This window comes from Eublepharis macularius, chromosome 16, assembly GCF_028583425.1.
Source record: "Eublepharis macularius isolate TG4126 chromosome 16, MPM_Emac_v1.0, whole genome shotgun sequence".
Taxonomy (NCBI): domain Eukaryota; kingdom Metazoa; phylum Chordata; class Lepidosauria; order Squamata; family Eublepharidae; genus Eublepharis; species Eublepharis macularius.
Window position 1 is genome coordinate 36,414,647 of NC_072805.1, and position 26,034 is coordinate 36,440,680.

The 26,034-nt window shown below is 43.9% G+C and overlaps 3 protein-coding genes across 8 annotated transcripts in view; 1 reads left to right on the forward strand and 2 right to left on the reverse strand.

Annotated features, from left to right (window-relative positions):
• VPS35 (VPS35 retromer complex component) overlaps positions 1-9,055 on the reverse strand; it is a 29,471-nt gene extending 20,416 nt beyond the window's left edge. The window contains exons 1-4 of the mRNA XM_055000840.1: positions 8,967-9,055; positions 4,477-4,575; positions 2,791-2,887; positions 1,363-1,486 (exon numbers count right to left, since the gene is read on the reverse strand). Coding sequence (XP_054856815.1) covers positions 1,363-1,486; positions 2,791-2,887; positions 4,477-4,575; positions 8,967-8,969 — 323 coding nt within the window. The 5' untranslated portion in view covers positions 8,970-9,055. The remainder of the gene's footprint in view (positions 1-1,362; positions 1,487-2,790; positions 2,888-4,476; positions 4,576-8,966) is intronic.
• A 324-nt stretch (positions 9,056-9,379) lies between these two features.
• Positions 9,380-20,946, forward strand: ORC6 (origin recognition complex subunit 6). Its single transcript, XM_055000746.1, has 7 exons — positions 9,380-9,468; positions 12,358-12,487; positions 13,111-13,274; positions 15,242-15,331; positions 17,526-17,638; positions 18,004-18,078; positions 20,141-20,946. Exons 1-7 carry the CDS (start codon positions 9,404-9,406, stop codon positions 20,266-20,268), a joined length of 765 nt encoding a protein of 254 aa, XP_054856721.1. The 5' UTR covers positions 9,380-9,403; the 3' UTR covers positions 20,269-20,946.
• Positions 20,947-21,034: 88 nt separating this feature from the next.
• The window catches only part of MYLK3 (myosin light chain kinase 3), a 36,920-nt gene continuing 31,920 nt past the window's right edge, over positions 21,035-26,034 (reverse strand). For all 6 annotated transcript variants that reach the window (XM_055000745.1, XM_055000744.1, XM_055000743.1 and 3 more), the window contains exon 13: positions 21,035-21,696. In XM_055000745.1, the coding sequence (XP_054856720.1) occupies positions 21,625-21,696 (72 nt within the window). In that variant the 3' untranslated portion in view covers positions 21,035-21,624. The remainder of the gene's footprint in view (positions 21,697-26,034) is intronic.

Consider the following 26,034-nt stretch of genomic DNA (forward strand, 5'->3'; position numbering starts at 1 on the left):
ATTGAGTAGTAATCAATCCCAGCGTCCCGAGGGACAGAGTCTCTAATGTCCCAAAGACAATGACGGAGACGCTGAAGAAAGTTAGTAAGGTTCTCTCCAGAAAAGATTCTCTATGGTAGAAGAGGAAGCCAATCTGCATCCAATAGTAGTATTTTTTGTTCTTGTACTTTTGTATTGACTTATGTGTTGAGAAGCGTTTGGATTTATTTTCCACGGCCATTGGTTTTCTTTCCCACGTGGTATTTGTCTTACGTTTTAACCATGCAGGAAGAATGCAGCAGCTAGAAGTATTACCAGAACTTGGGAAGAACTCCCATCGGAGAAAGCAGACCTAGAACCTGGACGAGAGCAAGTGGAGGTGATAAGGAATAAACCAGCCAGGCTGCAGGAGACTTTTTAACCTGAGAAACTGGTGCAAGAAAAATGCCACTTGTGCCTTTCTTGGGCGTAGGCTTGTCTGTATCTACTCTGATAAAAGATGGGAGAGTCCCAGGTGGATGATGGCCCTGACCACAACGGGGGTGGGGGGGAGACGATGTCACACCTCCTTCAGAAACTTCAAGCTTCCTTTGCTTCCAGAATAGTAACAACAGACTAAGGCTGATTCCGCACACGTTGGATAATGCACTTTCAATGCACTTTAGCTATCGTTTGGAAGTGGATTTTTTGCTTCACACTCGAAAAATTCAGTTCCAAATGATCTCTAAAGAGGACTGGAAGTGCATTATCCTGGAAGCAAGAAGAAATACCAGAAGTTGAAGATTAGATCCAAAAACTGTTGTACATGGCGGAGATGGATAAAATGACAAGAAAACTGAAAGAACAAAATCCAAGTGAATTTTTAAATGACTGGGGGAAATTTAAGGAGTACCCTGAAAGTAAGTGGGATGTGAAAGGACAGCTGTGGTCTCTGGACAATTATTAAGATGTATAGAGAATATGTAAAAGCTTTACCTTTTATAATAGGGACAAGTATCTGAATAGAGATAATATTAAGAAATAAAGGGGTTATAGTGCCTTTGGGAGTCAAAAAGGGAAAAGGGGGAGGGGGAAGGGATGGGGGCATAAATACTGATTTGAAGGGTAAATGTAGTTGTATTATGTATTATGGGAATGTATGTTAACCCATTAAATAAAAAATTGATTTAAAAAAAAAAGTGCATTATCCAACATGTGCGGAATCAGCTTTAGAGCGGAGATGTCCTGCACAAGAATGCACTGTTTAGTGTAGCAAAAACAAAGATCCCCCTACAGATTCCCAAGCAAAAGATACAAAGCATTATGAAAATGAGTCCATTTTTCCCCCACTGCAACCGACAGCCTCAGGGCTGAAACTCTGCCGCCGGACCGCGCTTTACTTACAGGCGCGGGATGATGTTCCCAGCGTACTGTACCAGCTCGTAGAGATCCGCCACTTTCCGTCCCTTGGCAAACTCTTCCGTCAGATACACTTCCAAGTAGTGGAGCTCATCGGAAATAGCCATATCTGTTCCGCCCGGTTAAGGATTAACACGTGCCTAGAGAAACACCTGGGGCTTCGTCACCCAGCAATACCAAGAGGGAATCGAACTCCCAGAAGATCAGAGAATCCAAAACAGGCGACGTGAAGAGGTAGGCAAGGGAGCTGACTTTTCAGAAAACGACCCTGGGAGAAGGTTTAGTCCGCAGGCAGGGTTAACTGGACAGATGTAGAAATTGAGCCTGGGGGCAGGTAAGGACTTAAGGAGCGGAGAGGGAAGATGGGGGAGAAACACCCCGTTTAACATGCCCACCTGCCAGCAGCACCCTCTATGCCTTCCCCCCCCCCGTAGGACTATCACGTGATCAAACCAGTCCCCTGTATCCAAGGAGCGGCATTGGGGCAGACTGCAACAGGCGGAAGGAAGGCAGTAAAGCGCTGTTCCGCTGAAAAACTGCCTGCCATCGACAGGGGGAGGAACAAACTTTGGAACCAACCAGAAATAAAATTTTTTAAAAAAAACCTGCCTGATCCGTTGAGCAATTTACCTAATCATTACATTTGCAAATAATGTATTAGAATTGACAGGGCAAGGGCTGGAATGGAGGCCCTCCGTATCAAACGCCGTGATTGGAATCAAACCTCTGGGTCTGGGTTTAGTGTAGCTGTCACTGCTGTCAGAGGAGTATGGCTGGGTGGGTGGGAGACGGCTAGGCCTTCAATGTTTTCCGACCTGTCTGAACATAGGTGTGCATGTCTTTAGCTAGCAGCATCACTGCTAGAGGTAGTACGTAACCATAACAGCAACCTCTTATCACCATCACTAAGAAAAAATTATACAGCCACCATGTTGTTTTGAAATCCAATGCCGTGGCAGGTATAATGACAGCCTGAAAGATCCACTTCGACAGCAGGCCTTTATGCCCCTTTTCTCCACTGGTATGGATAGGACCCCCCCTCCTCCCAAAAAGTCCCTTCCATCTGCAATTCTGCAGAATGGATCCCCCACCCAATCCCACTCACAGGTAACGCCAGAGACAGCTACAATATCCAGACATCTCACGGAACCACAGTCAAATACATGCATGACCCCAGCGCATGGCAGCACTCAGGTGCGCCCCTTTCCTCCCTTCTTCTGCAGAGAAATGTGGCCTCACTGTTCTCATTACAAGAACGGCAGGAGGGAGGACCAAAAGGCACAGCCATGTCCACGGACAAGCCACGGTCATGCACATTTTTAACTTAAACCATGGCTTAGCAACATGGTTTGTTTAAATGCTTTCCCAGCGGCAACGTTACTCCCAGCACACCCACCGGCATCCAGAGGATACAGAGTTCATAATAGCTCTTTGGAGACAACATGGAAGTCCGTAACTCACCGAGCATATTAGAGGCATGTTTCAAAGCATCCATTAGCTTGCTTTTATCCTACAAACAATGTCAAGAATTAAAAGACTGCCTGTTTGTTTTTTTTTCCTTTTCCACAGCAACAGACCAGCAAATGGAGAATTCTGCTGCTAGCTTTCAAGCAGACCCAGAAGAGCGTCTCTCAGCCATTCAGTTTTTCTTCAAACGGCCTCTCGGTTAATCTGTCTAGCATGCCATGCCGCTTAATTTTATAATTACCATCATTTCAGAGCGGCCTCTTAAAGCAATAAAACAAATGCAGTTTAACCCAAACATAAAAACAGGGTTGGCTCTTATTCAATCAACATTTAAATGTTCCTCTTTTTTAAAGCAGTCACATACTGTATGCAGACACAGAAGCCACTTGAACAGCGGAATCTTGTATAGTGTGTCATGCACAATTTTTAGCCACCGAGGAAGGCCTCACAGTCAAAATGCATTTGGTCTACGTGTATTTTACGACATAAATACTGTACCTGGTCATAGGAAAGATGCTTGTAATGGTGTCACAACCGTACGTATAAAGGTTTTTTTGTAATAGGAGAAGGTACTTATATATGCCCCGACCCCCCGCGGTGCAGAGGGGTAAGCAGCAGTACTGCAGCCCAAGCTCTGCTCACGACCTGAGTTCAATCCTGGCGGAAGCCAGGTTCAGGTAGCCGGCTCAAGGTTGACTCAGCCTTCCATCCTTCTGAGGTCAGTAAAATTAGTACCCAGTTTCCTAGGGATGGCAAACCACCCTGTAAAAAGTCTGCCAAGAAAACATCGTGATGTGATGTCCCCCCATGGGTCAGTAAGAACTCGGTGCTTGCACAGGGGACTACCTTTACCTACTTATATATGCAACCAATGTTGACAGCTGCTGTAGCACAGTGGTTAAGTGGTTGCGAATCAGCACTCTACTGGTCTGAATCCCACTCCTGCCATGAGCTCAGTAGGTGGCCTTGGGTAAGCCACTCCTCTCAGCCCCAGCTCCTCAGCAGTATTGTGGGGGTAATAATAGCGCTAACTTGTTTACTGCTCTAGGTGGGGCACTAATCTCTCTCGAAGAGTGGTATATAAGCGGTTATTATTGTTGTTGTTGTTGCTTTGTTGTTAACAATAACAGCAAATGGTTTTTAATATTTAAAACGTGATTTAAGATTCTATGATTTCATTTTTTTTTTTAGCTTTTCTGGATATAGACCTTGCTGTTTCCATACACAATGGTCTCTTCTTTTTTCTACCTTTTTGTCTACCTGTTTTCTTCTGGACTGAGATTTTTCTTCCCCTCCCTCTTTTTGGTCTTAAGAGAACTCTTCATTGTTTGATTTTAGGAGGGTCAAAGGAACTTTTCTGTTGTCTGACAAGGTTGAGCAACAACTAAACCTTGGAGTGTTATCTTGATTGTTCCAATGTGTTTTTGTGGATTACTATTAGCCCCTTTGGGCCTGATAAGAAAAGATAGGTTAGAAATTATTGCGCTTAGGTTGCCAGTAGCAGAACGAGGTCTGTGTTCAAACAAGGCCTGGGCAAACGGGCACGGCACACCCAAACGGGCCAGAAAGGCTCAAAAACAAATCTCCACTCTTTGCAAAGGAAGGACAAAAAGGCTGGCCCAGATTTCTCACCAAGCATCGTTTCATTTGGAAGGACTGGACCTTGACGGCCTGAATAGCTTCATCTAGGAGTTTCTCCTGCTCATCTTGCGGGGACTGCTGTGTGGTCGGCTGGAGAAAGAAGGAAAAATAATAAGGAAGGGTGATCTCACACTCAGAATATCGCCCTAACAAGAAAGGAACCCGGCAGCAGAGCAGAAGCTAAGTGGTTATGATACAGCAGCACCCAGGATTTGACTCCAAAGCTGCCGCGTGAGACCTTGAAAGGGTTTTTAAGCTGTCTCCAAACATACCTCCAGTTCTGCTAGCACAAGCCAAAAGCCACATTCCTTCTCCGTTTTGAGGTCCGTCCCAGGAACGGTTCAGAAATGAACAAGTGACGCTACCTTCTACTGAACTATCAAGCTCAGTGTTGTCTACTTGGACCAGTAGGAGCTCTCCAGGGTTTCAGGCAGAGGCCTCTCACCACATCTACCCCCTCATCCTTTTCTCTGGAGATCAAACCTGGGGCCCTCCTGCATGCCAAGCAAATACTCTACCACTGAGCAACAGTCCTTCCCCACACAGTGCTCCATGTGCCGTCAAGTCACCTCCGACCGATGGCGACCCTATGAAGGAAAGACCTCCAAAACGTCCTATCATTAACAGACTTGCTCAGATCCTGCAAACTGGCGGGCGTGGCTTCTTTTATTGAGTCCAGCCGTCTCGTTTTAGGTCTTCCTCTTTTCCTGCTGCCTTCCACTTTTTCTAGCATGACTGACTTTTCCAGAGAACCTTGTCTTCTCACAATGTGACCAAAGTATGATACACAGTGCTCCCCACACCACATCAATTTCGTCCACCATCATTAAAACTTGCAGCATCAATTACCCTGCCACCAAGAGTTAAAACTGGGGAGTCGCTGATTCTACTAGCTTTTCCACCAGGAGAGGAAGAGGCCCTTTCTGACTGCTAAAAAGATTATGCCGGGGACTGTGAGACCTGATAAAAGCAACACAGGATGGGAGACGTGGAGAGGAAAGCTATTAAGCAAGATCAAATGCTGGTTACAGCCAACCTGACACTTGCAGAATCAGTGAAAAATGTACAGAAGATGGCACCCACCCACAACAACATAACCACATGCCACAGTTACCACACATTCATTTATTCTCAACGTTTCTATCCCACAACTTTGATTCTTGTGGTGGTTTACACATGGAAATAAATGGTTTGCAGGTCAAAAATAGAGATTGCAACTGTGATTTTACACACAAACAAACAGACCTTAGACTTCCTTGAAAGAACGTGCTGCAAAATGCAGGCTCCATACACAGCTCTGCACAATACTCGCACACAAAGCCCAGCTTTCGTACAACCATCACATGCTCAGATCGCACCATGTTCCAAGCAGACCCTTTTTTGAAAATTGCATCTTGAAATAGGACATCGGACTGGCTAACCTGCACACATCTACCAGAACTTATCACAGTCACATTCAGATATCACCCACAATACACTGATATCCTCACAGGCAATGTGCATAGCATTTAATAAGAGAAAAACTCATGGGTGGACACTCACTCAAGCAGAGATGCACCCTGACCCTCCTTCCTCTACTGACCCCAGGGAATGAAACTCCCCCCTCCACCACCACCCCGGGGCCGATCCCATACTCCATTTCCTGGTCATACCAGAAGGTGATATAATATCAGGAACTGACTTTACATGCATAAGATACAGAAAACACCCGAGATAGGTACAGACGGGCAGCCATGTCAGCCTGTCTGTAGCAGTAGAAAAGAGCAAGAGTCCAGAAGCACCTATAAGACTAACAAAATTCGTGGGAGGGTATGAGCTTTTGTGAGTCACAGCTCACTACTCCATGCACAGCTAGACTGTGAGTCCATCTGTTCTTATATCTTGGAGAGGGGAATGATTTCAGATTCCAAATGACAATATCAGGTAAATGACAATAGCCAGTGAATGACAATAGCAGGCATGATTGGATAGGGTGGGGTATGCAGAGGGGTAGTGGGTGTGGAGAAATCAGCATTCGTAATGAGACAGGAAGCCTAGGTCTCAATTCAATCCAGGTGGATTCATCGTCTTGAACTTCGTTATCAGCTGCAATTCAGCAGAAGGCACTAACTTTCAGTAAGAAGGCAGAACCAGTGTGATACAGTGGTTAGAGTGTCAACCTACGATCTGGGAGACCCAGGTTCGAATCCCCACACTGCCATGTTAGCTTGATAGGTGACCTTAGGTCAGCCTAACCTACTTCATATGGTTGTGGGGATGATGAAATTGAGGAGGGGAGAACGAAATAAGCGGCTCCGTGTCACCATTGGGTATAAATGAAGTCAATAAGTAAATAAATATTTACTCTTACTATAACAGATGGGTTTCCGAAGTACCTTATACCAAATGAAAATCCATCTCAAAAATACAGCACACGGGACTGAGGATGTACAAATATACGTATGAACGGGCTTTCCAAATTCTGATAGCTGAAGATTTAGTTCAGGTCCTTTCATCTTTCTTTTGAACAATGGGCTGTTTTGGCGACAACTTCAAATCAACCATTTAGGATGGAAGCTGTTCAAAAAATACTTTTCTTTTTCTTCCAGATAAACAGAAAGAAGTCTTACAGCGGTTTCATTCTAATTCCTGCTGGATTTAACAACTAGATCTTATGCACCTTTAACCTGAAATACGTCCTACTATGTACAATAAGATTTACGGCCCTATAAGCATGATGCGCAGGAATGCAGTCCGACAACGTGACTTCTGCATATTTACTCAAGCATCCCCCACGGATGCAACTTACTGTATTACACGTATGCACAAAGACAGAGGATTTTCAACAACAAAAATGTATACAACCTTATAGGTCCCAACAAGAATCCTAAACACCCTAGCAACATAATCCTCTTTCAAGTGAAACTAATCAAAACGTCACAAAATAGCAAGCAAACGCTTTCAAGTTTCCCCAGAACATGGCCCAACCCAGCTCAGATTTCCAAGAGGCTCAAAAGCTTGCATTATATTGTGACATATTGCTCGGTCCCAGTAAAAGAAATTTTATTACACTGTTACCAGAACCCTCCCCCCTTCGCCAAAGTTTTAACATGCTCTTTTACTCACAAAGCAACCTCATTGCATGAGGATTTTTTTATTCGGATAGAAAGACTATTGTAAGGAAGTGGTCTCAAAGAGATGCATAAAGACAGGGTTAAGGACTACAGAATTTACTACTATATACTGCCCATTGCAGTAAGTACGATCCTACTGGGTGCTCTCTCTGTTCTTCAATATGCCCATTTTAGAAGTGCTTATAGTCTATTTCAGTATTTCTTCAACTCAGTAGCTGATTCCGCACACATTGGATAATGCACTTTCAATGCACTTTAGCAACTGTTTTGAAGTGGATTTTTTGTTTCACACACGAAAAATTCAGTTCCAAATGATCTCTAAAGAGGATTGGAAGTGCATTATCCAATATGCGCAGAATCAACATTTATTAGATTTCCATTGGTTTTAAACCTTTGCAAATTTGGATTTATGTACCCTCTTGTATTATTTATTGAAATGTCTTTCAAACTGAATGTGCTGACTCACACTGTGTAATCCACCTGGAGTCTCTGTGAGAAAGATATAAATATGACATAAATAATAACAATAATAGCAACAACAACACACCAGAAACAGCATAAACCTAGATTTTAGACGAGTTTCCTACAGGCCTGAGATGGAAACTTTATCAAATATCCCAGCTGCTGACATCATTGACTTGCACTGTGTAATCCGCCTTGAGTTTCAGTGGGAAAGGCAGACTATAAATTAAATAATAATAAGAAATAATAACGCACCAAGCAAGGCAGGAACCTAAATTTTATACCAGCTTCCTATGGGCCAGAGATGGAAACTTTATCAAATGTGCCAGCTACTGATAGCATTGACTTGCACTGCATAATCTGCCTTGAGTCTCAGTGAGAAAAGTAGACTATAAAATAAATAATAAAAAGAAATAATAATGCACCAGGCAAGGCAGGAACCTGAATTTTAGACCAGCTCCCTGTGGGCCCGAGATATACATTTCATTGAATGTCCCAATCACTTATTGTACAGACTTACACTGTGCAACGCCCCCCCCCCCCATGGGTCTCTGAGAAAGGCGGACTAGAAAGAACTTAAGTAATAAATAACAATAATTTCACATTCAATGAATAAAGCGTCCGCGATCCTGCGCACATTTACACACAAGCCAGCGCCGCTGGACTCAAGGGGGTTTTGCTGTCCAGGAAGCGCACACACCATTACAACATTGGGGGTGCAAAAGAGGCTGCCACACCTGGGCGACCTCTTCCTCCCCTCCCTTCCGCCAACAGCAGACAGGCCAAAAGCCTCAACCTCCCCACTCCCCAAGACTCCACCACCTTTAACTGCAACCCCCTCCTTGCAAGAGGAGACCCCCCCAAAAAGAGGGGAGACCCTCCAACAACTCCCCCCCCCTTGCTCACCATGATTGGCACGTCGCGCCCTGCCAAGCAAAGCTGCAATTTCCTCCACCGCCTCCTCCTTTGACGGGCACCTTCTCAACCCTCCCCCACTATCATGTGACACCCCTCCAACGAGGCTCGCCCCTTCGCTCTCCTGCTCCTCGCTCATTGGCCGGCTGGCGTTACAGGCCTCGATTGGCTCCCCGGCACAGAGACAGGCGCCGCGTCGGACCAATCGAGATGCCCGCTCGCCTTCCTCCGCCCCCCGCATTCTGGAAAGGAGAAAGTGGGGAAGGCGTCTCGGCGTTCGAAAAGGGCGTGGCCGGCGGGCCTAGCGTTCGAAAGGGGCGTGGCCCGCGGCGAGTTGTAACCAGTCGGGTGTCGCAACGTTCTATCCGGCGCGCCCGCGCGGGAAGCGGCTCCCTCGCTTTGAATCGACCGGAGGGAGGGAGCGCTCCATGGAGCGCGCCGGGATCCAGCGCTTGGCGGCCAGGATGGGCGTCGCTACGCCCGGAGTTATCCGGTAGGGAATGAGGCAGACGGTCGTTAGGTTGCATTAAATAAATAAATAAATAAATTTTGTGGTTTTTCACAACTCCGGGTCGGGAGATTCCTGGATATTGAGGGTTGGGGGAGGGCGAGAAATAAGCAGGGCAGGATGTAGATCCCACTCTCCAAAACATCCATTTTCTCCAGGGAACTGATTTCTGACGTTTGGAGGTCGGTGATAAATCAAGGAGAGCTCCTGACCCCACCTGGAGGTTGGCAACCATTGACAGCAGCCTCCGGTTCGCTTATTCTGCATCCGGTGGGACTACCAGCCATCAGCCTGTCCAAGAACTTACAGTGCAATCCTAAGCAGAGTTACTCCAGTATGTGGCCAAGTGGCCTTTCCCACATCCCAGTCTAACGTTTTATCCTCACAATAGCCCTGTGACGTATGTAAGAGCAAGACAGCATCCAGCCCACGTTTAGGCAATACCTCTATCCATCACTAAAGCCTAGAAGTCACTGTTATCGGATACTGGAATGGCCTCCAGCTGGGGTTGCCAAGCACCAGGTAGGGCCCAGAGATCTCAGAATGGCTGTTTTGGAAGAGTGACTGTGGGTGGCTTCCTGGCACATTTTTAGGCCTATTGTACCTTGCAGGGTTGTTGTGTTTTAGGCTTTATTTTCTTTATTTATACCCCAGCTTTCTCCCCAGTGGGGGCCCAAAGTGGCTTACATCCTGCTCCTCTTCTCCTTTTGAGGTAGGTTAGGCTGAGAATGTGTGATTGGCCCAAGGTCCCACATGGCAGAGCGAGGATTCGAACCTGCTTCTTCCCGATCCTAGTCCAGCATTCTAACCACTATACACGCTGCCTCTCTGTGGAGAATGGGTGGGATAATAATGTACAAGGCGATAACATGAAGGAAGTGTATTCTCATGGCTGCTTGCCCCAGGTCTGCTTAATTGGATTTGCTGATTAATAGCTGCCTTACTCCACTTGTAGCTTTGTTTGCATGGACTCCTTATGAGTCACCCTATGTGGCTGCTGGCCTGTCTTCAGTTGGGTGCATCTCAAGTTTTGTGGGTCTAATCTAAGACCTTCGTTGACATCCACATAATTTCCAAGACAAAAAGAATGTGAGCAACGAAATCCAGGGCCGTTTGACAGGATATAATTAAAGGGTCAAACGGTCAAGGTACGCTGGTTTCAATGACCTGCAGAAGTTTACAGCTGGACAATTGCACCCTTGACTCCTATCACAATGCTCTTGATGGTGCAATCTTCTACAGAATCAATCCAGTCCAGATACATGAAGGCATGGGAGGAAAAAACATTTTTAAGGACTTTTGCCCCAGTTTTTCCAATAAAAAATATTAGAAATTTGAGGGGAGGTAATGTTTAAAAAATAATGAAAAAATGTCTCTTTAGGAATGAGTGATCTGTTTTTAAGGTGAGGTGTTGTTCCAAATGGGTAGTATGAAAACGAAAAAAGTCTCACATTGTTAAATAATGATTCCATCTTTCCCATAGAAGATTAAAACATTTTCAAAGATACTTTGTTTTAGAAAAGACATCCGTTTTGTTGTTTAAATGGGATTAATTTTGTCCACTCCTGCTATAAGATGTATGAATATAGTACGTTATTGAAGAGTTCAATGTTATAAAACTTTTGATTCAATAGCCAGATAGGCAGCCAATCTTATTATAATTGCTTCCGTCCAAAAAGCCTTATTTTTTTCTACAAAAATTTGTGTTTTCTATTTTAACTTTTATTTTTGCGTACCTGACAGATAACCAGAAATAAGATGTGTGTTAAAGGCACGTATAGTACAGCAGGTTTGCAGCTGTCTCTCCAAAGTGCTGGATATATTTGCAGTGTTCTTATAGATGACCAAGGCGTTTGTACTTTTAAATTATACAAATATCCCCAGTTAGTACAATTGTCTATACACGATGCATTTATTTATTTAATGTCATTTATAGTCCGCCTTTCTCATTGAGACTCATGGCAGATTACATACTGTGAGATTGGTACGGTCAAGATAAAGGACATTTCAATAAACAATGCCGTAGGATAAGATCCAAAGGAGTTAGCCGTATTAGTCTGTAGCATAGGATAAGGAAATGCAAGTTTACAAAGACATAACATTAGCAAAAATCCAATACAGAGTTGAGGAAATGCTGAAAGGGAGCATAAGCAATTCTAGGACTGACTTTAGACAACACGGAACTACCCAGTAGGGTCATACTTTCTGTTAAAGCAGCAAAATTAAGTTTTATAAGAATGCCTGTATTGTGTGTATTTCAGGTTTTTTCCCAAAAGTTCTGTTTTGTTGGTGTTTGTCGTTCGGAAGGCGAGAAGTTTTTTCCTCCATCTTTTCAAAATTTCTGGAGGCATTACATCTCTGCACCAGTCTAAAACCATTCATTTTAACAGTTCCATTCATTTCAGTGATCTTAAATGGGAGTAATTCTGCCTAGGCTTGCATTATCAGTTGCTTATCTTAAAGCAAAAGCATTGGGAGGTTCAAACCCACCCACCCACCTCACTCCACATATACACTTTTGCTCCAGATATTTTTCCTGTATACATTAAAGAAAAACCCTTTAATTCATCTTAGTAGTGCAGAGAGAATCAGGCTGTGAGTTATCTGTATGTCAGATTACTGTGAGAGGAAAAACAATGGAAATGTTAAATAAACACAGGCTTGTAACATGATCTCTGGTAAGTAAGAGTTACCTCTTGTTGACCAGACAAACGTCACAAAGGTGTGTGGGTTTTGCTCCCCCCCCCCCTTCTGTGACACATGTGCCTAACACACATGTGCCTATGGGCAAGCAGATTGTAATTTTGATTTTCTTATTTGTCCGGGAATGCAACAGGCATTGACTGCTAACCTCTTCTTTTTGTACATTGACAGCAAAGCCGAGGAATACTTGCGGCTCTCTCAGGTGAAATGCACCACCTTGCTGGTTCAGATGACAGCCACAAGCAACGCTGTGATTTGCCTCGACTTGGCCGCAAGCTTCATGAGACACCCCGTGGATAAAGTATGCACTTTCTTAAATGATCTTCTGTCTGAGCTCCAATTTAATCTGCTTCTGTGCGGAGTCAGAAACATTTGATGCAATTGCAAAATTTGGCATCTTTCCTTAGTTTTTTGGCTTCTCCATGGACACAGAAGCCCTTTAATGGATGCTGGTTGCCTTGTCAAGTTACAGGTTGTATTCTCTGTTGTTCTTACTGTTAAAAGAATTGCTAGGGCTTTGATAGCAGAAGAATTAGGGAGATGTAGGCTTGGTGGCAGGCCCAGCTCGGTGCAGAACACATACAACTAGGCTATGGATTTGATGCTAAAGCTAAAAATGACCTAGACTGGTTGTAGGATCAGCATATTACTATAGAGAAACCAGCTATCAATAAACTGTCAACTTGGGAGGAAATGAGCCTTGTAAAAGTTAATAAACCAACAAAAATAGATATTAAACTGCCTACCTCATGTAAATAATCTAAGGAGCAGAACGGGGTTGAATAAACCACCTTTTGTGGAACTTCCTTGTCTGATCACCTGGAGGAGATTATGGTTCACCCTAGGTGACCGCGTCGGTTGCAGTTTGCCAACCTGGAAGGAACCTAAGTGTTGTGCATTGGTTTGTTTTCCTTTCTCCTACAGAGCTATGTAGTGAAACTCTCCGGTTTAAACAAGGCTGCTTACCAAAACTGCTTGAGGTCATTTGAAAGCTTGCTTGGCGTGCACTCCAGCGTCGGCATCCGAGACTTGGCCGTTCAATTCGACTGCACAGAGGCTGTGAATACGGCCTCCAAAATATTGCAGAGGTAAGGGATGCTGAAGAAAGTTGTGCTGCTCGAACGTCACTGTTAAGAAATAGCATTTTTCTTCTCTTCTTATATTTTGGTGCTGGTGGTTTGATTATTCATGGGTTGGGATTTTTGTAATGCATTGTTCAGATTGAATTGCTTGAAGTCAATAGACAGCTCAGAACTTGTCTTTTGAGCAGAGAAGGTAGAGCTCAAATGGAGTTCAAATGATCCAGTGTCTCTGATGATCTGAGAATGGTTGTTCAATGCATGAATAAAATCAGATACAGCGTGCCAGAGTAAGATGTAGCAGTCATACGGGAGCAGCACCGTAGAAGATACAAACAGCTTTGGGACTATGTTCTCTCCATGTGCTTGCTGGAAGCAGGGGTGGTGTTTAACTTATAAAGGAAAAGTACTAGGACTGAGTCCTGCATGAAAATAATTCTTTTATCTGCTGCTTCAAAGGAAGGGACATGGCTGAAGATGGGAGGTGCGATATTCAACGAAATAAAACAGAAATCCAGCAGCACCTCAAAGACTAACAACATTGATTTTAGTATAAGCTTTTGTGAATCACAGCCCACTTCGTCAGATAGATATGTGATGGCAAATTTTATTATAATCTTAGGAGGACCTTTACTTCATTGTGCTTTCAAACAATGCCTACGGAGATGCTAGTGGGTCGATATAAAAAGACGCCAGTAGACCAACGCATCTGTATATGTGGTAATTCAGTGGAGGGCCTCCCTCATTGCATCCTGGCTTGCCCACCATACGCAGAACCTAGGAATAAATTGCTGGCTAAGATCTTATTGGCCTTACATCCCCTGTCTGATTCTGATAAGATTATTACGATGCTCTCCGAACAAGGATTCTTTTATGTATTGTCGAAGGCTTTCACGGCCGGAGAACGATGGTTGTTGTGGGTTTTCCGGGCTGTATTGCCGTGGTCTTGGCATTGCAGTTCCTGACGTTTCGCCAGCAGCTGTGGCTGGCATCTTCAGAGGTGTAGCACCAAAAGACAGAGATCTCTCAGTGTCAATGTGTGGAGAAGATGTTAGCAGGTAATTTATATCTGCTCAGGAAGGTGGGTTTGGGCTGAGTCATCCATAGTGCCACACCTCTGAAGATGCCAGTCACAGCTGCTGGCGAAACGTCAGGAACTGCAATGCCAAGACCACGGCAATACAGCCCGGAAAACCCACAACAACCAAGGATTCTTTTATTTCACTAAGATTGGCACTTTTTGCTTTAGCTGCTAGGAAGATCAGAGCAAAGGAATCAGCCATTGATTCGCTGTGATTGCTTTTAGAAGGTTTTATTAATTTTAAAGATTTTTAAGTAGGGCATTTTATGTGGTTTTGAAGTGTTTGATTATCTGATCATTTTGATTATGTATTATACTGATATTTGAGAGTGTTTTGACATTGTGAAGGCCAATAGCCATATACAATAAAACGAATCTGAATCTGGCAAATTTTACTGGGAATTCTCGTGAGGAGGATTGGCAGCGGGGGGGAATGTCAAGGCCAGAGTGTGGTTAAAAAGGGATGGTTGCGGTTGTAAGACCCTGAACCAAAACAATTCCCAATTCTATTTTTCCTCTATTTATAAAGACTGGAAATCGGTTTCAGTGAAAGGGATGGGGGACCAAAATCCGTGTATCATGTCAGTCTTGTTGCAATTCTTTTTTTAAAATTGATTACTGGTTCTGCTGAATGACAGACTAGATTGAGGTGGGCTGTTTTGCTGTGTGCGGAGAAAGGAATTGGAGTCTATCAAGAGCACTCAGAATTCAAGATGGGTTGTGTTGGGCTCAGTCTTTGGCATCTCCAGCTAGGATCTTGGTCAGTGGAATTGGAAAGAAACTTAAGAGGGCGAATGAAGGTTCTGAAATTATGAGACTAATGAGTCAAAGAGAGATGTATTTTAGACCTCTAAGGGCATATCTGTGGACTCAGAAAGCAAGTTTGTCGTTTCAGGTATGAGTCCAGCCTGCCGACATCTCAGCAAACTGATCTCGACTTGTCCAAACCCTTATTCACAACAGCCGCACTGTTGACCGCTTGCAGGTAAAGTTAATCACTTTTCCATTGGTCCCTGCTGGGATTGCGGCACCAAGGAGTTCTCCTTGTACTTGTTTAAGGGTTTCACACATGTTAAGGATAAGACACAACAAAAATCTTCTTTAACCCAGATTAAATCTTCCTTAACAAAAAGAGAACAATGTTCATTCTTAAGATGAGTGGAACATTTTTTTAAGAAATCTGTTTGCCTTCAGAAACTATAGTGGGTTAAATCAAAAAGAGTCCAGTAGCACCTTTAAGACTAACCAATTTTATTGTAGCATAAGCTTTCGAGAATCAAGTTCTCTTCGTCAGATGCATAGTACTGTTTCTGTACTATGCATCTGACGAAGAGAACTGTGATTCTCGAAAGCTTATGCTACAATAAAATTGGTTAGTCTTAAAGGTGCTACTGGACTCTTTTTGATTTTGCTACTACAGACTAACACGGCTAACTCCTCTGGATCTATAGTGGGTTAAAGAGTCTATATGGAAGAAATACAAGTCAGGAACCAGAATTTATGAACCACCTTTGTCTTCCAGTAAGCCGATCTGATAAAGTTTTCTTGTCAGGCGCTATCCTGCCTTTTATAGAGTGAAGGATGCATCCAAAGTCTCCCAGTGGTTGCATGGGGAATTGTACCTGGGTCATTCTAATCCAACACTTTAACCATTGCCCCAGACTGGTCCCGAGTCTGCACAGTTTTTGCATTGATCTGAGAACCGCAACAGCTCCCCCAACACGCAAACCCTCACTTGTTAGCTTGGGTTCAGGAGTTGCAGTCTCAGGGCCAAGCTACAAGTGACGAATGACACTTGAACGGCAAGTGGATTGAGTGGAGGGCAAGTGAACAGGGAGAAATACACTTGCTGTTCAAGTGTCATTCGGCATGTGTAGCTTGGCCCTCAGTCTCACCACGTGGGGGCATCCTTTCCTAAAGCTAGAGGCAGCAGGAAGGGAAAGTCACCCACGTTTCTTTGCAATCCAGAAAGGATCTTCAGAATTAACTTTTCCTCTTTTCCTGGCTTTTTCATAATTTGTTATGTTATTTTTTTGTTTTGTTATGATATTGGCCTTTGGATTGTTTGGTGTTTTTATTATCAGATAGTAAAGCTTTTATTATTAGATATTTAAATGATGGTTTTTGTATCTTAATCCTTTCTGGGAAAACGTCCGGAAGTTTTATTGTATTTTTAAATTTTATCTTGTTGGACATTTAATTCTCTCTTGTATTGTTGCTATGGCTTTTTGCGAATGCAGTAAAGATTGTTGCTGATGACGGTACAAAGATTAACAGCCCAGAAACACCAGATATCTGTTGCCTGGCTTTACACTGTAGACGCAAGGAGTAGAAACTAGTTTGGGTCTTGTACTTTTTTTAAAAAATGAAATGGAGTTGCTGCCCTTGATTCCTAGCCCAGTTTCTCGGTGCGTGGCAATCTGGTTCCAGCAGTTTTTTTCCCCCACAAACATGCATCCATGCACACCAACCGCTGTGGTCTGCAAGTGCATCTAACTAAACACCAGGTGAGCGGTTGTGTTGATCTGCAGTAGAGTCTAGTATCCCTTTAAAGACTAACAAGATCTCCAGGGTATAATCTTTCGAGAGTCAAAGCTCTGATAATAATATAACATTAATAACATTTGAATTATATACTGCCCTTCAGGACAACATAATGCCCAATCAGAGTGGCTTACAAAGTGTGTTATTATTATCCCCACAGCAATCACCCTGTGAGGTGGGTGGGGCTGAGAGAGCTCTGAGAGAGCTGTGACTGACCCAAGGTCACTCAGCTGGCTTCAAGCGGAGGAGTGGAGAATCAAGCCTGGCTCTCCAGATTAGAGACCTGCCGCTCTTAACCACTATATCAAACTGGCTTTCTGAACTATATGATGAAGAGAGCGTTGAATCTTGAAGGATTATACCCTGAAGATCTTGTTGGTCTTTAAGGTGCTGCTGGACTCGAATCTTGCTCAGTTTCATCTACCCTGATGGGCAGCAGAAGGTCTTTCCTAACTCCTGAGATCCTTTTTTTAAGTAGAGATACTGGGAATCGAACCTGGAATATCCTATGTGCAAAGCAAGGGCACTACCATTGTGCCACTGGCCTCAGTTCCGTAGAGCACATGGTTTAAACAGCCTAAGAGGATTGCATCCTTGAAAAAGTAATAAAAGAATCACCTGGCTTCTTGTTGCAGATGCTTGAAACTGAAAGTGGACAAGAGCAAAATGGTGGCTATGTCTGGTGTGAAGAAGGCCATATTTGACCGCCTTTGCAGCCAGCTGGAGAAGATAAGCCAGCAAGTTGCCCGTATGTATTTCACTGAGAGCGCTCTGAGAGAGCTGAGCCAAGGTCACCCAGCAGGCTTCAAGCTGAGGAGTGGGGAATCAAACCCGGCTCTCCAGATTAGAGTCCTGCTGCTCTTAACTACTACACCAAACTGGCTGTTCTCAAAAACCTACCTCTGATGCTGCCATATATCAAAGCAGACCATTGGTCCATTAGCTCAGTATTGCCTTCTTGGATTGGCAGCAGATCTCAAAGGTGATTGGTGGAGAAAAGTCATTCATAGCATCTGCTGTGGAGACCCTTCTAGTGGGGATGTTGGGGAGAGTTTCGAAGTCCGAGATATCCTATAAACCATATTAAGGAGTTTTCCCCTTTTCTTTCCAAAGGAGAAAATGTGAAGTTGACAGATGAAGTGACAAGTCCTCAAAAGACTTTGCAGGAAACCCTTGGAAAGGAAGACTGTAAGTGCAAAAGACTTCACTTGCCTGCTTGTATGACATGGTAAGGCAGGCTGTAGGACTGGCGGCTGCTTAGAAAGATGCTCTCCGCTGTGCTAGGTAATCCAAGTTTGCCCAAAGGCAGCACAGAAAAGAGGGAGGTGGGGAAAGATACAGACCATTTTACTTGTATACAATGCAGTGAAATCTGTACCGAATTTTCGGTTGTACGAAAGTTCCATGCGAAAATTGAAGAGGAAAGGAAACAGCTGTTAGTGCTAGTCTGCAAACATTTGTGCAACAGGTTTCACAAGAGTGAAACCTTGTGAACCTTCACGTTGCTACAAGAGGAGGATCGGCAAGAATTTTTGTGCTTCCACAAGAGACACTGCAGCTCTTGTGCTAAGGGGGAAGAACGTTACTGGATTTCATTATACATTTCTCAAGCAGCGCTCTAGCCTGGGGGTCTCCAGCCTTTTTGAGCCTGGGGGCACCTTGAGAATTCTGACACGGGGTGGAGGACGTGAGCACAAAACGGCTGCCACAGGAGGCAGAGCCATCTGCTCATCCAGAGCAAGCCCAAGTGCATGGGAGAAGAGGGGTAATTTTTAAAAATACACTTGGGACGAGGAGTGAGAGAAAGAACAGCCAATGTTTTGTTCGAAGAATCCCTTTAATCTACCATCCCCTTTCACACAGGACAGTTCAATGCCGCCAGAGAGCCTCCAAGCAAGCTGTGCAAGCAACCTCTTTCCCTCACTGCTACTCCCTTGCCTCTGAACATGGAGGCTCCATTTAGCCATTATAGCTGACGGCACACCATACATTTGTCCTGTGCTCTTTGCTGTCTGAGCTGTATCTGTATCTTGCAGCACTGAATTCCATCAGCAAATCACACATTATGCAAAGAGGCGCTTCCTTCTGTTTGGCTAATCGGTGTTGTTGGGTCCCCTTACCTTTGAGTCTTACAGGAGAAGGCAAAAGAGTTCTCCCCTTCTCCTTCCTGCCCTCCGTGCATAACTGTATGAACATCTGTTATGCACATTCCAGTTGCCTTATACATTTTGTACAGTGAGTACTCACAGTTTAAACACCCATTCATCCCTGGGTCTGGATTAGTCCCTGTTGTGGTTCCCTTCGACAGAGGGTCTTGCTCTGGGCAATACAAAATTTCAGCAAAAAGGAAAAAATCCAGTTTTTTTTTCAAGCAAGGTACAAAGCCAAATTGTGCAGAGGGAAGGCAGTTATTATTAATAATAATAAACAACGTTTGATTTATATACCACCCTTCAGGACAACTTAACGCTCACTCAGAGCGGTTTACAAAGTATATTACAAAGTATATTATTATCCCCACAACTATTTTGTGGCAAAATAGTAAAGAATCCAGTAGCACCTTTAAGACTAACCAACTTTATTGTAGCATAAGCTTTCCAAGAGCCACAGTTCTCTTCATCAGATGCATCAAGAGAACTGTGGTTCACTGTGAAAGCTTATGCTACAGTAAAGTTGGTTAGTCTTAAAGGTGCTACTGGACTCTTTACTATTTTGCAACTACAGACTAACACGGCTAATTCCTCTGGACCTGTGGGGTGGGTGGGCTGAGAGAGCTCCGAGAGAGCTGTAACTGACCCAGGGTCACCCAGCTGGCTTCAAGTGGAGGACTGGGGAATCAAACCCAGTTCTCCAGATTAGAGTTCCACCACTCTTAACCACTACACCAAACTGGTTCTTTTGGGGACGGGTAAGCCTGCTATTCAGATTTTATGAGAAAATTCCTTCCCAGACAAAGCAATTAAACCCAGGGCTTGAATAAAAACCCATCTACAGCTGTACACAGCTAAGCTTTCTCAACTTGTCCTAGTCAGTGGTCTTTATATACACCAAACTTACCTCTTCCAATAGCAAACGCATATACAGCCCCTAAATTGCACTTGTCTGCCCAAGTAGAGCTCTTTCCACAGCTCAGTTGCTCATTTGACAGATCAAAAAGACCAGTGGGGTGAAGGGCATTCTTGGCAGCTAGATAGATTGTGTTTGCTTTTAAGACTGCAAGTGTGTAAGTGTGTTTTATTTTCCACGATAGCTGCCATGGCTGGAGTCAAGACACCTCGCAAGCGTCCGAAAAGCACAGCCGAACCCAAAGACGACTACGAAGAATGGAAAAGGAGAATTCTGGAAAACGCCGCTAAATCACAGCAGGGCGACATTTAATTCGAGTGTTTCAGAACAGAGCGGGAGTCTGGATTTTAGCTTCAAATACAGTTTTACGTACTTCTTTCCCTGCTGTGACGATTCGAACTGCCAAAAGGCTACTCCTGGCCCCCAATATACAGATTACCTGAACAAGGCTGTAATACTTGAACAAACCATCCTATTTTATTGCTGTAACCCTCACAGATGCCTTTTAAATGTACCTCAGGTTCCCTTTAATCCAGGTTTAGCAAGCTGATTCCCGTGTAACCATGTTCTCAATATGCAGCCTAAAGCCACAGTACCAAGTTTGGGATTCAGTGCTATTAAATTACCCATCCTGATTAAAAGGCAAGCCTTGCGTTACAATTTTAAATATGCCACACACAAGTAAAAATCTTTTGTCTTCAGCGGAACTTGCATCTAGGAAAGAGGCCTAGAGTCTAAGAATTAAGTACTGTTTTTTGCCTTTATGTGTGAATGCAAGAACCAGCTACCCGTTAACTATCCTTTCTAAAGACTTCAGTGGGTTAAATGGAGGACTCTGCAATTTTAACCCTACATTTTAGCCTTTAAACAATGATTTTAAATATGGCACGTTTTCTGAAATCTATCTTCCTGATGAGAATTTTTACCTTGTCTTAGTAGGACTTGCTTCATCTAGAGAAGTTCTAATAAAATTTTAATTGTGCCTTTTCATTCTTTATTCTTTTTTAAAATTTTGCATATATCAGAGGTTGGTGTTTAATTCTGCAGTGGGGGAGAAGGGTCCCCTTTCAGCCCCCATGCTTCTAGTCCACGATGTCAACACATCCCAAACATTTTTTTTAAAAAATGAGTCGTGCAACCAAAATTACACTGGCTTAATAAGGGCGGAGAAGCATTCCGTAATGCATCTAATCAGTATGGGCAAATGAGGGCATGGACAGTGAGGGCATGGACAACAAAAATGCAGTAGAACCTTGGTGACAAAAGGGTACCAAGAAGAGCAAATCCGTTCAGTTGTATCTTATATGCTGTTTTCACAGTGAATATTCGAGAACGTCCCGGCAAATTCATGAGAGGAATTGTTTTCCGTTTTCAAGGATACCTTCCCACTATATCCTAAGGTTCACAACCAGGAGAAAAACATAACTAATAATTAGGGAAACGAAGGTATATTCAGCGTACTTCAAGCTTCTTTTCGTGTGATCATTTGTCAAACGGAGCTGTTTCTTTCCACTCGAGAGAGTGTCCCATTCTATCCTACGAGGCTCGGAGAGAGAAACTTGAGGCGGACAGGAAGGAAGAAGATGAGGAAAAGAACTTATTGTCAAATAGGGAGGAATGGGACTCTTGCTAAAATCATCAAGTTCACTGGTTTTCTTCTGACGCAGGCTAGGCAGGGTTCTCGGACTGGCTTGGGAATCTCCTTAGTCTGTTGGCTGCTGCGACTGCATAAAAATGCTTCTGTAAAAGAGGAGAGAGAGTGTGGGAAGTTACTTTTGAGAGCTAGAACAGCGCAAGTGGTAGTCAATTCCAAGTCATGCTCTGACCTTTAATTTGCTCCTGCTATCCACATGTGTAACATTATCATCAAATGCCCCCTAAGCTACAAGTAAGAAATGTTATAGGGTAAATATTATCTATGCCAGGAGTCCTCAACCATACACACCATGGTGGCCACTGACACATTTCCGGGCAAACCAAGTGTTTTTAGAAAGTGGGTGGGGCCAAGATGGGCTTTTGCCCAGCAAGGTTTCTGATTGGCTCTTGGATATTTGGCTTTGGCAGCAGCTGCCATCACAACAGAAGAATCTTTGCTGTGTAATGGTCAGTAACTATTCTTCCGGGGGCTTGTAGCAGGGAGAAGGGGAAACAAAGTGCCATCATCCCCTTTCTGCTAGCAGAAAACCACTTTTCGTACCCCCACTCTGAATTTTCTTTTTAACGGACGTGGTCGATACAAGACACTCCTGAGTTCCAAACTTTATAAAGGGCTAAAGGGTTTTAGGATCGAGAGGATGTATGGTAATGCCACTGTATATGGTTGTGAAATCCCAAAACAGGTGCTTTCAGAAATGTGGAAGGCACATCTTTCAAGACAGCCGTGGAAGTGCTTGTTGCCAATTTCCATTTGGACTCTGAGCCAGCTCCCCAAATGCATTTTTTGTACCCATGAGCAACTTCAGTTATGAAATTGTTCTGTGGAATAGCTTTTTCAGGCTCACGGATCCTCACTTGAAAGGTAACAAAGGAATAGAAATAATAAAAAGTCATAGATGCCGGACAGCCATAGAGAGCGGCCTCCTCAGAATTTGGCGGACGGTTTCTCTTTGACCCCTGATGGTCTAGTGGTAGTTTCCCCTCGGAGCCGGTACAGTGCCATGGTTAGAGGGGCACATTAGGATCTGGATGAACCAGGTTTGAATCCCCGCTCTGCCGCAGAATCTTGCTGCTGACCTTGCACCAGTAATTCTCTCAGCCTAACCTACCTCATAGGCTTGATACTCTGAGGATAATATGGAGGAGAGGAAAACGTAAGCTGCTATGAGTGCCCACTGGGAAGAAAACGGTATAAATAAAGGATTAGATGATTGCTGCAAACCATGAGGGCCAGATGCTTGCAGTTTCAACAAAAAAACCTTGGATCTCGCAAGATTCCTGCAATTTCACTCTAGGAAGAAGACCTTTGCTATTTTGATAGCCCGGGTGAGCCTGATCTTGTCGGATCTCAGAAGCTAAGCAGGGTGGATAATTGGATTGGAGACCTCCAATGAAGACCAGGGTTGCAGAGGCAGGCGATGGCCAACCACTTCTGTTAGTCTCTTCCCATGGAAAGCCCACCAGGGGTCACCATAAGTCAAGTATGACTAAGAGCAAGATTTTTTTCATAGCTATGTAGATTCCTGTTATATAAAAGAATTTGTTTTATTTATTTGTAGTTATATCCCATCTTTCAGCCCTGGAAGGGGCTTTATACTCATATATCACGGTTGCTGCGAACTCTGTCCAAGAACCAGTGTGTCATCTGCTTACGTTTGGCTGCCCTACGGTTTGTTACAACCTTTTGGGGATTCAAGGTGTTGACACGATCAAGGAAAACACAGCAGCTGTCCGATCTTTGTCTTTCTGACCATGAAGAGTGATACTTCAATCCCCCCCCCCCTCGGGAAACGGTGACATTTTCTTTCTTTCTTTATAGAGCAAATGTCTTATTTTGCCAACATTCCTTCCTGGAGTTATTAACAGGCTGTAAGCAACGTAGGGCCAAGCTACACATGACGAATGACACTTGAACGGCAAGTGTGTTTCTCCCTGTTCACTTGCCCTCCACTCAATCCACTTGCCGTTCAAGTGTCATTCGTCACGTGTAGCTTGGCCCTTTCTCCCTGTTCACTTGCCCTCCACTCAATCCACTTGCCGTTCAAGTGTCATTCATCATGTGTAGCTTGGCCCTTTCTCCCTGTTCACTTGCCCTCCACTCGATCCACTTGCCGTTCAAGTGTCACTCGTCACGTGTAGCTTGGCCCGTAGTTGGAGCCCCAAGAAATCAGAACTGCAACCCGTTCTTGCAGCAAAGTAAGCACCAAAGACCGTATCAGAGAGTCAGACACACCAGTGATATCATTCGGGATTCGTTCCTGATCAGGATTGGAGTCCCGTGGCACGTTAGGGGCCCACAAGATTTTCAGGGGGTAAGGGTGTAATTTTCAAGGTAAGAGCCCCGTGGCGCAGAGTGGTAAGCTGCAGTACTGCAGCCCAAGCTTTGCTCACGACCTGAGTTCGATCCTGGAGGAAGCCGGGTTCAGGTCGCTGGCTCAAGGTTGACTCAGCCTTCCATCCTTCCGGGGTCGGTAAAATGAGTACCCAGTTTCCTGGGGATAAAGTGTAGATGACTGGGGAAGGCAATGGCAAACCACCCTGTAACAAAAAGTCTGCCAAAAAAACGTCATGATGTGACTCCCCCCTTGGGTCAGTAATGACTCGGTGCTTGCACAGGGGACTACCTTTACCTTTTAAGCTTTCAAGAGTCAGAGCTCCCTTCCTCAGACTGAAGAAGAGAGCTCTGACTCTCAAAAACTTAGGTCACTGGACTCAAATTCTGCCGTTCTACTGCAGGCCAACATGGCTACCCAACCTAAAACATTTCTTGGTTAGTAGGGCTGTCACTCAAAATAATGTTTAGCAGATCAATAACATGCTTGCATCCTAACCCTTTCTTTTTTATTGTTTAAATTTTTCCTGTTTTTTTTTATTTTGAATTTTTTATTTTAATAAAAAGCTTAAAATCCCATTGAAGGGGAAAGAGAAAAAACACAAAAAAGTAGAAAAGAAAAAGAAAAATACATATATATTGAATCATTTTCAGTTTTCTCTGTGACACATACATCATTACAAACAATGTACTTGTAGTCTTATTAATAGAAGTACTTAACCTTTTTGATATATCCCCCCCTATCTGTTTTCATAGTGCAGAACTAAGTAAGGGCCAAGCTACAAGTGACAAATGACACTTGAATGGCAAGTGTATTTCTCCCTGTTCACTTGCCCTCCACACAATCCACTTGCCATTCAAGTGTCATTCGTCACTTGTAGCTTGGCCCTAAGTTTCTCGTGCTAGAGAAATGTTCTCCATTGTACAGGAAGACTGTATAACTGAGCACTGCCTGCCCTGTGACCTACGTGGCCCTGGCTGTCCTAATCTTGTCAGATCTCAGAAGCTAAGCAGTGTCCATCCTGGTTAGTAATTGGATGAGAGACCACCAAGGAAGTCCAGGTTTGTTATGCAGAAGTAAGGAATAGCAAAGCACCTCTGAATGTCCCTTGCCTTGAAAGACTCAGGGGGTCACCCTAAATCAGTTGTGGCTTGACAGCATTTAGCACCACCACTGTGATTCTAGTATTTTTCCATCTCTGCTCTTCATACCATTGTTGTCTGTAGTTAATTGGTATCTTTCAAACAGCACCCTTGGTAGATCTCAGAAATGGCATCTTTATAGCGTAGGAAAAGATGATCCCTTATGGGAGTTCTCCAACTGTTAGGTTGGAACCTAAAAGCTGTAAGCCCTGCCTTGCAGAAGAGGGAAGGTGAAACAAAGTGAAGGGGGCACCATAACCAATTTGGCTTTGCACAGTGCATTTCATGGACACTTCGCCCAACTTCTTACTTGATAAAAAAATCATATGTTGGCCCCAGAAACCTAATTAAAGGATTCCATGTTTGGGCCGTTAGCAGAGTCCATCGTTTGGCATAGGAAGCGTGATTATAGATGGTGTGAGCTGGTTCTGCTGGCTGGTGTGTGTGCAGGAATGAAAATAACAAAGCATGCACTCGCTTATATTTAGAAAGGAAATATGAGTTCTTTATTGTAGGAACTCCTTTGATAGGAAAGGAGGAGAGATAGATCTTAACTATATATCTGGTCTAAGAATGGACATGGTGCTAGGACAAGTCCTACATCCATGCTTGCAAGGTGGAGGGAGGAAAGATGAGATGGTGCCTGGAACAAAGCCAGGAAGAGTGAGAAGGAGGAAGTCAGGAGGAAATCCTGAGAATAGCAATCTACATATCAAGGGACGGTCAGAGCATTAAACAGTAAATAGAGTGTCCTGACCTCTCTATCTTTCTAACTCTTTGGTTTGTCCTTCTCTGAAATCTGAGGAAAGGGACAGCGCTGAACCCTCCTCTTCCACATTACTCAGTCGTATTATATCTTTATAAACCTTAAACGTGACAAAAATAGAAACGTGCTTGGTGTTAACTGATTTAGGATCCTTCTGTTTTCTGCTGGGGAGGAGAGAAAG